A 12,147-nucleotide genomic window follows, 5' to 3' on the forward strand; every position below is an offset into this window, starting at 1 on the left:
TGTGTATTGTTCCTTTTCCTGTATCTCGTTACCTTCGATGCATTCCGTCGGCAATGCTACGCCACACTGGTTTCCATACGAAATGATAGAATGGCAACGTGACTCACACGGTTGGCAGAGTGACGATGAAGGATGCCATCATATCATTGCATAACAGTTATCGTTCACAAGTTCACACGGGTGTCAGAGGGAGCTTTTGGAGAAAAGGGTTCCTAACGAGAATAAAACATCTTGTTAGAAAAGCTGGAAATAGTAGAGACAAACTTCAGAAGAAGAAGATGGAAAAATATTTAATAGAATACACAATGGTTAGCTGAACAAATTGTTAAATTTTTAATTCGTTTGTATTGGTTTTTGTCGGTTCCTTTCGCTTAGGGCAATGCAACCCTTTCCAACTGCTTCAACTGAAGTGTATTTTTCCCGAAGCAAGACGGAAATGGAATGCAAATACTATGTCATTTCCGAGGCATCAGTGAGAAGTCAGGCTTTCAGTCACCATGAAATCAAATAACAGTTTTGATACACATCTTTCTGATATGGACATTTACTCCAGTACAATGGTTGCACTCTCTTGTGGACAGCGCATTGTATTTTTCAATAGAAAAGCGTGTCACTTGCAATAGTCGACCTATTTTTTAACAGTTTATTCAAGTGCTGGACAAAGCAAATCAACACCATGCCCTTAGGGTGTGTTGTAATGCATATTTAATTTAATTGTGCATAAGGCACACCCTCGAAGATTGATCCCTTTACTCAACAGTTCTGTTAAGCTACTTTTGTACAGCTTTTCCATCATCGTGATTGAAATAGTTCACTGCAGCTTCTTATGGCTGATTGACATGTAAAGCCACAGTTGTCGCTAATGGAGTTTTCAATCATAACCGGACGTAGAGTTTTTGTTCGGCACTGCGGATGTTTGTCGTCCGAAACGTCCTCGGGCCATGAAATACCAGCGCTACGTAAAATGCAAATTTGTGAACGTAATCTGTGACATTGGGAAATGGGAATTTTCGCGTCTGATCGGCTATAGATTGGTTGGGGAAAACAAACAACACAGAACGAACCAAATGGAAAATGCAGTGTGGTATTGATGGAAAATAACGCTCGAGCGCGCACGTACCTTCGGGGTGGTGCGGTTACTTTACGTAATGATATAATTTTCCCGTGTCCCGTGTAAAAGCAGTCGCAGCTCGATAACGAACCGAGTCCATGGACGTTTGTAGTACTGTGGAATTAGTTGAATCAGAAGGAATCGAACTGTTCAGTCCACTGGGAAATTCAATACCAGTGCGCTCCGGTATCCCCAATCCAAAATTCCCTCATCAGTAGTAAGAATCGTTGATTATTTGCGTATAGGAAATTATGTGCAGAATACAAGCACCTTCTACTACTCCACTTACAATAATACAGCTTTCATTCTCAGTTTGAATAGTTTAGTTTTAAAATGAAAATTTATGGTAGTGTAAGCTTACCAAAAGCCTTACGTTGCAAACATCATTATTTGGCATTTTCAACAAATAACTTTTTGAAACTATCCAATAGTCAAACACTTGGTATAGGGATGGCATGTTTTAAACTTGTTGGAAGTTCAAATGAATTGGTTTTTCATAATGTGTTTCTAGAGAATTTATAATCTTTATAAAAAAAGTCAAAACTTATTTGAAACCAACAAATTTTTGAAATTGAAAATAAGTCTTGCATTGAGTGTTGTATGTAATATCAGTACCGTCGAAAATTAGTTTAACTTCACACAACCAGGAAGTTTCTGCTGGTGTTACCATGTTGACTGGACCCGTCGACTGGAAAGTTTCTACAACCGCGACCGCGATAAATTGGCCAGCTTGGGTTGTGGACGTGCGGTTGCTGGTGGACCGACCGTTCCAGATTACCGTAACCATGGTCGATGCGGAACTCACTCCATTTTGGGGGTGGGAATGTTTTGGGGGATGTCAAATAATTTAGCCAAACTGGACACAGGACGTGGGATACGGCACCAGCAACGCAACTCCTTTCGCCACCCGATGGCGGTTAGGTTTCCATACACGGTTTACCGTACCTTCGGTGGTTTGGTAGTGTTGACCATTGAAGTGAATAGTTTATCGTATGAACAGCACCCTTGGGGATGGAATTGATGGCAGGTCGAAATTTTCGGTTTTGGTGACACTTTATGATATCCACCGTCATGGTATAGGAAATAATTACCTTGTTCCACGTGATTGCTTTGCATTATAAACGGGTATGAGGATAACGACAATATTCTTGACAAGATATTAATAATTAAATTTTGTTCATCAATGTCCTAGATTGCAAAAGACGTTTTAAGAATTCAATATTTATACGTTAAAAAAAGTGTGCCCTTTTCGATACCGAACTTTAAACCAAGTTAAATTTTTTATTAGTTTTACCTGCAAAAAGTTAAACGCTTTTGTTTGACTAAAATAATATAAATCCTGAAGAAACCTTTCAACAACGTTTTTAGTGAAATACATACCAGTCCTAGTAAGTTGAATAATCTTCATTGTGTTAATTGTTTATGCTGCGCAGCAGCCCATTTATTGTGTATTCCAGTTGGTTGTTTTTTCTTCTTTTGGTTTCAGCTACACGTATTTTTTTCAGTTATATTTCATTTCATTTGATCCTCACTTGTTTGTATACGTCAATACCGTCAATAACACTGCCGTCACAACGCCTTCCTAAATTTATTTCATCTTTATGTACAACTTACATCCGTTTGGATTTGCTTGCTGCCCTACTTTGATAATCTATGTTTTTTTCTTCTTCAAATATTTCTTTCAACATCGTAACGTCTAGTAACCCTACTTTATCGTCCTGCTATACGAGTAGTCTCCTTTGTCGCCTTCGTAACAATCGCCCCCGGCGTTGATGATAAACGAATGGTTTTGCTTAATATGAAGAAAGTGTCCTTCCTTCCCTTTCTCAAGCGTTGATGTATAAATAAATATCTTCCCACTACTCAATGCAAGCTTATACGGCAGGGTTGTCTTTGGTATTTATTTCCACGGCGTTAACCCCCGTCCCAAAAAGATGCGCTTAGAAAAATATTAAAATCTGCGCGTAAACTTCGATACAAAAGATGATCAAGAACAACAACACGGCACTGTCCGCCTGCCGCTGCAACTCGCCGGAGGCGTACCGCAGGAGCCGACCGTATTGTCAAACGGACGCAATCGAGTTGCTATCGTACGCAACCAGCAGCGAGTCGTCCTCGTCGCTGCCGCTGCCCGCACTCTTCGCATCCGGCTGCCGGCCACCGATCATATTGTCGTCCGTGTCCGTCGTCACCCCGTCGGCGTCGTCCTCCTCTTCCTCGTCGTCCACCTCGCCGTCGCCTCCGTTGACGTGCCCCTGGTCGGCGTCTTCGGGTCGCCGACGGCCCCGAGTGAATCCGCGGCTCACGTCCAGCAGGTCCGCGTCCGGCCCCGGGATGCGCACGATCAAGTGCGTCTCATCGCGGAACGAGGCGAGTGTCTTCTCCGTCTCGTTCGAGTTGTGTCATAGCTCGATCAGCTCCGGGCCCTTCCAGGTGACGCCCGCGCGCAGCAGATTGTAGAAGCGTGTCACGGCCCACATCGCCAGTATCTGTCGCCAGTCGAAGGAGTTTCGAAAAGCAAATAAGAATGGCAACAAAAGACAGAGCAGGGAAAATTAAATGTCCAAAACGTGTCCACGGCGTGGGCAGCCGAGGAAAACACCAACCCGTACTTACATTGATGATTGCGCGTGACACAAAGAACGCCACCTCCGCCTTGCAGAGCGAGTCGAACTGGCGGTTCACGTGATCCCGCAGGACGTTCGAGTACACCATCGCCACCGCCTCCAGCGCCATGAAGGTGATAAATCCGATTATCCAGGGCACTACCAGGCCGATGTTTTCCTATTGCGGAGGAGTGGAGCATTCGTTTAAACTTTACTTCGTAAAGCTCCTGACCTTTTGCATACTCTTGATAATACTGCGAACTGCACACAAATTTTGGTTCCTTATGTTTACAATAAGTATGAAAACAAAGTTGCTAGTTACAATAAGTAACTTTTAATCTAAAGTTTGTATTTCAAACATAAATACTTAAGTTTGGAACTTAAGAAAATTTATGTGCCCTTCCAGATGAGAACAGTATATAGAAAAGCGAAAAATCTAGACTACTATACCAAAATACATTGCTTCAGAATTTTATCCTTATTTTGAAGATTTTGTAAATCCATGAAAGCCTTCTTTTTAGTATATTTGTGGTTGCTTTTTTCGATGCTGCTCTCCACCATTCCGTGGAGGGATGGAAAAACCATGGCGTCAAAATTGTTTCAACTTGTATATTTTTAAAAGAAAATGTTAAATTTCAGTGCGTTATAATAGCTATTACATAAAACAATATTTAAAATATAGTTTCATGGTTTTACGATGGCAAATGGTGGCACAAATCGAGGCTTTTGAATGTTTCATAACTAGGAAAAGGAAATTAGCGTTACTTTTGAAATGTAAGATCAGTTTATGGAGTTATTTTCCATCCTTAAAAATATGATACGTGTGGTTTTGTACTTGTTTCGTTAGACACACCTTTTTATCTTTTTAGAAAAAAATGTGTCTTCTTGGAAAAATATAAAAGATAAAATATTATCAAATATGTCTAACACGACTTTCTCCTTTTACTTTTACACAAAACAAGCTGTGAAAAGAATTGGTGCATAAAACATAGAAACAACCAAAAGATAGGATATAAATGTAGTAACAATTCTAAAAAGAGCCGTTTACGGATTCGAAAAATTTTCAAAATCAATGATGCTGTATCGCATTGAAAGAGCACTCGTTGATTTTTGGGACTGGTTTTTAATGAAACTTTCGCCTTAACGAGGAACGTTTTATTTTGAAAAAATATTGAGCCTTTTTAGAGATATTTGAACTTTAGTTTTGAACTGTGTAGGATTTAGGTTTTAGTGCACTACACTGCGTGATTTCAGAATCACTCTCGAAGTACCGCCCCTATACGTACCCGATAGATTCCGAAAATAAGCACTACGCTGAGCAGTATCATCGAGCATTGCGTTCCGATGATAGCAAAGTAGGCTATTTGAACACCTGCGACACCGGCACCGAGAAACAGACGGGAAAAAGTGCAAGTGAGCATGGCGTGTAAGAAAAATTAGCTAAACGCACGGGACACTTACCATAGTAGACATCCTCCAGGTCGCTGTACTTTTTCACGTTCACGCTTATCCGCCACGAGTAGAGCAGCACAACCAGGATGGAGATGTTCTGAAAAAAGGTGGGTGAAGGTAGAGAACGTTAAGATGATTACTCAACGCCTGCTGCCACACTCCCCGAAGGACAGAAGCTTCTGAAACGGCGATGTTGTGGTAAACGGTGGGAATCCCTGTTACGGAACGTTTGCATTCGTTTCGGCGAACGTTACGTATCGGTGTTGATGTCGAATGCAATTTACCTAATCTCCCGTATTATCGATCGACACCGATGGGGCTTTAATTCGCACTCAATCATTCTCCATCAATTCCGAGCACGAGTGGTTCGGAAAAGCAGATTAGGGTGAGAATGGAACGGTTTCGGTAGCGATGTTATTGAGCTTACTCGGTTTCTGGCGGGATTTGGTTTCAACAACCATATGGTTCCAAAATCGTTTCTGTTTGGGTATGGTTTTTCTGGTAACTTAACTTCCTGAATACACACGTAAATTTGTTTGTGGTACTGTTTGTGTGTGTTTGAGGTACTGTTGCGCGTGATTTAATCACAATACGATAGTGTTAAAGCCGAATAAATAAAATTAATAGTAGCCACATCAGACTATGAAAACTTTTTCAAATCAATTATTTTCTCATGATTGGTTCGCATCAATCGAGCTCTGAATGGATTCCTGCTTACTATTTTTGCTTCAGTTTGTAGGACTTCGGTTTAAGCTATAAGTTAACGTGCAATTTTTGCAGACTTCGTCTAATTAAAATCCAATCCAGTTTTAACACTAGAATACATTGCTATAGCATTTTGTCCGAATGGTTTTTAGGGGTAATTTTGACCCCTATTTTTAAAAAGTTATAAATTCACTATTTTGCCACATATTTCAAATCCGTAAACTGTTAAATTTTAGTACATTTGTTGACTTTCTTTTGGCATTTTTAATTTTTTTATGTACCTCTTCATCATTCCGTTTGCTCGGTGTAAAGTGAAAAAGATCGATGTAAATAGCATTTTAATCCTTTTAAATTTTTTTTCAAAATATATTATGTAGATTCAGAAAAAGTGTGCTATAGTGCTTATATATAAAGGCTACCTTTAAAATATAATTTCACCCTTTAAAATATTTGTTTCCGTCCTGTGCTTTAATCCGTTATTTTGTATGTGAATATTTCTAAGCGTTATGCGGGATATATAGCGTCATTTGTAATTACAAAAATATGATTTTAGTTTTGAAATGTTCCTCAACATTCTAACTTTACACATGATTTACATTATGGATATGGATTACATAGAAGCTGAAAAAACTGTGTTTATTTCACACCGAGCTAACGGAACGATGAAGAAGTGCATAAAAACCAAAAACGTCTAAATATAGTCAACAAGTATACTAAAAAGTAACAGTTTACGGAACTGACAATTCTTTAACAATAATAAAGTTATAGCGTTTTAAAAATAGGGGTCAAAATGATTCCTAAAAAGCATTCTAGGGATAGTCAAGTTGGTTGTCAGAGCCGGTTGCATAGACATATCAGAAATTTTTATTTTAGTTGTAGCTTAGAATTTTGAGTAAAAATTTTTTTTTGTGAAAAAATTTAGCCGTTTTTGAGATATTAAAGTCGAAAATTGCATTTTCGATTCTAGTGTTAAAGTTGCAATCCAACCTGTTTTATTTGCAATCCAAGACAAAAAAGAAAAGCCAGTTTTAAAAATATTCTGTGCGCTTCATTTAGAGGAAAGACGCTAAATGTACCCACTTGAGTGGAGTGGTAAACCATTAGGGTGGTAATTAGTGGAATACGGCTGAGCGCTTCCTACAGCATGCATACTTTTATTGTGAAATAATCCACCATTCCATAAGCCAGAACCATTCCGCGAGCAACCGGAAGTGCACATCAACAGCTGCAGCATTCCCATTTGGGGAATGAGTCAGTTCGCTAAAGTTTTCTTCCGAACTGTAACTAGGCCTCCAACAACTACCTTATGCTTTTTACGCCGACGACAAAGTTTCGCTTGCCGGGAAATGTACATTTGAGCTTAATTAGTTGCAGCGAGGAGGGGGAAACACTGGAAGGAAAAAACTCTGGCTTCCGCACTTACCAGGGTGTAGATGGCGCTGGTAAGCGCCAAATGCTTGGCGTGCAGCATCCGGCAACAGCCATTAGCTCGCAGCGGACCGTACGGATACAGGATGGTAGACTTCATTGGCTGGCAGCGTTGGGTCCGAGCTTTGGTGCACTCGTTCCTTCGCGATGTGAAGCACTTAAAACACGTTTTGTACTATTCCGGGGTTTTGTTGGCGCAACGGCGATGCTTTTAAAAGCTGATTGCGTTCTTCGGAGTGCCACTCTTCCCGGTTCACGGACGCGATAAAGCTATAAGACAGAGTACCACGTATCTTGACCACTTAATGCTGGAAGCACCGATTCTCGTTCGATGGCTGACTGCTAAAGCAGTCCGGCTACATTGTAGCGTTGATTGCAAATACCAAAGTCCGGTTCGTATCCACCAGAACCGGAGAGATTTCCCTCGTCCGGCAGGGAAAACATTTCACTTAATTATTTTGTTCATGTTAGTTCTTCACACTTTCTTTCCGTATCGACCAGCTAGTTGAGCATTCCTTTGCTCAGTTTTTGCACCCGAAGAGGCCTTAAACACTACAATGGTTCACGCAGCAGCGGGGTTTCCGGTGAACAATAAACTATTTGCTTCCGTTTTGCCGTTCAGCGTTCACGGTTTGCCCGGAGCCGTACTTTTGAATGCCCTGTTTGCCGACTCTGCCGGAGAGAAGTGGAAAGCAAATACACATTAATAAAATACAAAACAAATAAAATAATTTTCCCAAAGCAAGTGCTGCCGACAAACAGTGGGAGAGTTCCAGCCGAAGAAATGCAAACAAAGCCAAGCAGCGCTGAAAGTAACTTGTTTCCATCTAGTTTGCTGCGACTGAGCCCGGTTGCCGACGAAAGAGTTTCGAGCCGACTTGTTTCCGGTTCTGTCGGCACGTCGAGGGTGTTCCGGAGGATTTCTTTTTCCCTTTTTTTCACTCAGCAAGGCTTGCACAACCCTGTGGTAAGGGGAGCAGCAAACTTTGGTCCTGGTTTGTTGAAGCCTTTTTACGTTTGCCTGCTCAAACTCGGAATGTTAGCACTATAAAGGACATCTCAGTTGCAAACACTGTTACAGCGAGGCTTTATTATCTGTCAGTTTGCAGTCTTTTGCCGTGGTTTCCATTTTATTATTTCCGCCAGTTGGAGCTCCATACGGATGTTACGGTTCTGTAACGGTGGTTCTTCTCCTTTTCGTTCCGCCAGCTGGTGCATTTATTGAAGAAAAGTGTATGCACGTTTTCTACAATACTCGTTTTGTACGCTCTTTCAATGGATTGACATTTTTTCTTTTCATGACCAATGTTGGTTTGAATCAGGAAAGTGCTCAAAGGTTGAACTTTTCACTTTGAAGCAAGATTTTTTTCAGCACCAAACAAGAGAAGAGCTATCATTATTCGCGCACATTGGACAAGTTGCAAATATTGCAATGCAAGGTTGGAGACTTTTTTTTGCAAATCTTTTTAGCGCCGTTGAAGGAAATATGACACTGAAATGAGAAAGAGCGTGAAGAAAGAAGTGAGAAATTGTTGTAAAATTCGTAACACATATTTTCATCCAGCATGAACTATCCCGGTTGAAAAGAAAAGAGAAACCAAAAAGAAAAATATTCCAGATAAAACCTAGGTCAAACAAACGAAACAAATCTCGAAACTGTAATATGTCTGTGGGAAAGTTTACCGTCAGCACAACTGGTGCAAGAGTTCGGAAGAAGGAGGGCAACCAACATTGGGAGGAATAAAATTATAATAATTGATTAAATTCGTCCTTTCTTGTTAGTTTTTGGAGTAGAAAGGGAAGCGGTCACGGAAAAGGTACGATGATGGCTTGAGTGTAAAAGGTCTCGCTGACGCAATATTACTTAGGAAGCGAGGTGGAAAATCCATTCGGAAACTTACACCAGCTCCAGATTGATAGGAAAACGGTCACGGGGTCTCGAAGGTTGGCGTAGGACTGTGCTGACAGGCCAAAATGGCCTACGCCAACCAAATGGGTAAAGTTACTCGAAAACGTTTTCTCCGGCATGGTAACAATTTTTTCTGCAATCATGAGGTAATAAGGTTGATTGAGTTACAAGTTTTGTGTGTGCGTAGTTTATGTGAATCCTGCATGAGTTGAGCTTAAATATCTTTGGGCACACAACCAATGAATACAACAGATTCCATTCACGATTCATGCTTGAGATCCTTGTTTGGTTGAGCATTTTAATAAAATAAATTAATTTGAGCTGCAAATAAAACTATTCTAAATTATGGAAAATTGGAATCCTAAAACACAATTCTTCTTGTTCTTGCCTTAGCGACCGGCTTGGTCCTGCCTGCTGGTGAAGCGCTTGCTAGACTTATTCCTTTTGTGTACGTGGATAGTCAGATCAGGGTAGGGTCCGGGCCCAGTTGAGATTCGAATATGAATGTCAATGTGGTGAGCCTCTGCACTCTTGGGTCGATTTTCTAAACGGCGCTACAGCTCCTTTAAAATGTGTTTATGCTATGAAATATCATTATTAATTGCGCTTGGATTTATCGTTAATAGATTGGATTATCAATTAATAACAATGAAAACTGTCCTTAATAGGTAAAATTATAAGTCACTTCGATCTTATGTTGATCTATCAATATTTTTTTTCACAGATTAATGCTATTTTCAGTATATTGAGATCCGTTATATAATGATTTTCTTCCTTAAAAAAGAACGTACATCAACTTTTTGATGGTTTCACTCAACCGAAGCACAAAGAGCGCTTGTTGAAGAAAAAAAACAGTACCACAAAACGCGGAAGGTTTTTGTATTGATGTCTTACAGGCTCCAAATTAAAATTTCAACATTTATTGTATGAGGCTAAGGCACAATCATTACCAATACACAACGCCACCGAAGCCCTCAGCGAAAAGGACCAGGCGCCTCCATCATGAGAGAAAATCCTCTAGGAATATGCGAAAAAGAAGACTACCGCATCATGTTACACACCGACGCAAATGCCGACAGTTAGCCAAAAGCCTCCACAGTGTGTGTGTGTGTGCGTGTCAAAATTCACGAGGCAAGAATGTAAACTCACGCTCCGCCAGCTGTTTGCAGGTTTAATCACTTGGCAACCGCGAAATGAATTTTCTTCAGCGGAGGAAACAATTTAAAGGTAGTAAGAAACAGTCAAAAAAAGAAAAAAGCTGATAGAGCAGACGGAAAATACCCTCCCTGGTTTTGTTTAGTCTCGACTGCGACTGACGTTGGGAAAGCCTTTGAAAGATCCTCTTTCGCCAAGCGATGGTGAAGGACTTGACGTTAGAAAGTGAGGAATATTTATGTTTGCTATTTTTATCCCCTGCCCTCTCGTGTGGATGAGATACTCAAGAGTTGAAGTTCGTTTTAGTTCGTTGTCCTTGGTGTTTGAGGCGAGCCGTTAGTTTTGAGTTGGTGAAACAACGTAGCTTAATATTGCATGAACATTTTAAAAGGAATCGCAAATTCAGAGGTGGAGGTTAAAGGTGGGAAAAAGGTCACTTCCATGTAGGCTCAGAGTCATTCATGAGCATCTCGTAAGTTTGGTAGAGTATAGCCACCCTGGCCCCAGCTGGCTAACGGTGATGTACATAATCACCTTCTATTACGTGTCAGTCACGCGTCAGCTGTAGAAATGCTTGTATACGTTCTCGTATATAGAGGCTTTTAGTAGGTTCTTGCCAAAGAGAAATAGACTTTAGCTACCATCCCGACAAGCTGTTGGGTAGGTACGTTCTCGTTGGTACGGTTCAGAAATGAATGCTATGGAAACTGCCCCATCTTGTGTACACAAAGATTACCTTAAAGCGGATCATTTGTTTCGTGAACGTGACCTGCTTTTCCAATGAAGCGCTACGGAGGTTTGCTAGGCATCCATGCTGTTTTCTTGTTGGACGACATTCTGCGAGGCTGAAACTTGGCCCCTAGCGTCCGATTCTATTATTAATTCGATTATTTCAGAAGAAGAAATACGGTACCGGAAACGAGTATTTCCTAGACCCTAGCTCATATACACAGCCACCAGTTTGCGCCTGGTACCTCCCAAATGGGACAAGTTGGGATTTGTAAAAGTTGTAGTAAAAGTTCGGCTCAAATGTGATGGCAAATGGTAGAAGCAAGAGGGAGAATCAAAGTGATATGCTTGTTGGAAAGGTTTTTGGAACAGTTTTTGTGTTATTCGTTTATTGAATTACGGCGTGGGTTCGAATCCCAACCGAGACCGGATCCTCCCCTGTTCGAGAGGACTGACTATCCACGTACAACAGGGAAACAAGTTTCGTAAGCCCTTAACGGGCAGGCATGACCAAGAGGTCGTTACGCCAAGAAAAAGAAGAAGAAGAAGAATTACGGCATAAATTAATAGGTGAATGTTTTCAACCATATAGGAAAAAATATGGAAATGGGAAGCAATACAGAGACATTAGTATGTTTTAATTAATAATGTTTTCTCGTTATTGGTGTATTTTACTAACTCTGAACAAAAGCTATAATTTTTCGTGGGGACTCGATAGTAAACGGAATTGAATGAATGTTGCATGTGTCATGTTATGATTCAATTAGCAAGTAGTTGTGCAATCTTAGCATGGCCTTATCAGATTTTCGTTCAAATGACATGCAGGTATCTTTTATATCGAATGAGTTCAAGTGCATGAGATGAGTTCGATCATTAATTTCTTGGAAGAATGTGACAAAACCCGTTGTTTCAATTAGCCGTAAGCTGTATTTTCCACAACGACCGAGACTACGTAATGTTTTATAACAAAGTGCAATTTAACAAGCAATTTATTACAAAATTTGGGTACAGGAAGACAAATGAAGGAGTCTCATAAAGTATTTTGAAGGTTT

The 12,147-nt window shown here is 40.5% G+C and overlaps 1 protein-coding gene across 1 annotated transcript; it reads right to left on the reverse strand.

The window, feature by feature from the left end:
- Window positions 1-3,513: 3,513 nt before the first annotated feature.
- LOC131288453 (uncharacterized) lies at window positions 3,514-7,402 on the reverse strand. The gene is made up of 5 exons (XM_058317586.1): window positions 7,298-7,402; window positions 5,179-5,266; window positions 5,004-5,089; window positions 3,728-3,895; window positions 3,514-3,600 (listed from the first exon to the last, which is right to left on the reverse strand). The coding sequence occupies exons 1-5, from the start codon at window positions 7,400-7,402 to the stop codon at window positions 3,514-3,516; spliced, it is 534 nt and encodes a 177-aa protein (XP_058173569.1).
- Between the last annotated feature and the right edge of the window lie 4,745 nt (window positions 7,403-12,147).

This window comes from Anopheles ziemanni, chromosome 3, assembly GCF_943734765.1.
Source record: "Anopheles ziemanni chromosome 3, idAnoZiCoDA_A2_x.2, whole genome shotgun sequence".
NCBI classification, from domain to species: Eukaryota; Metazoa; Arthropoda; class Insecta; order Diptera; family Culicidae; genus Anopheles; species Anopheles ziemanni.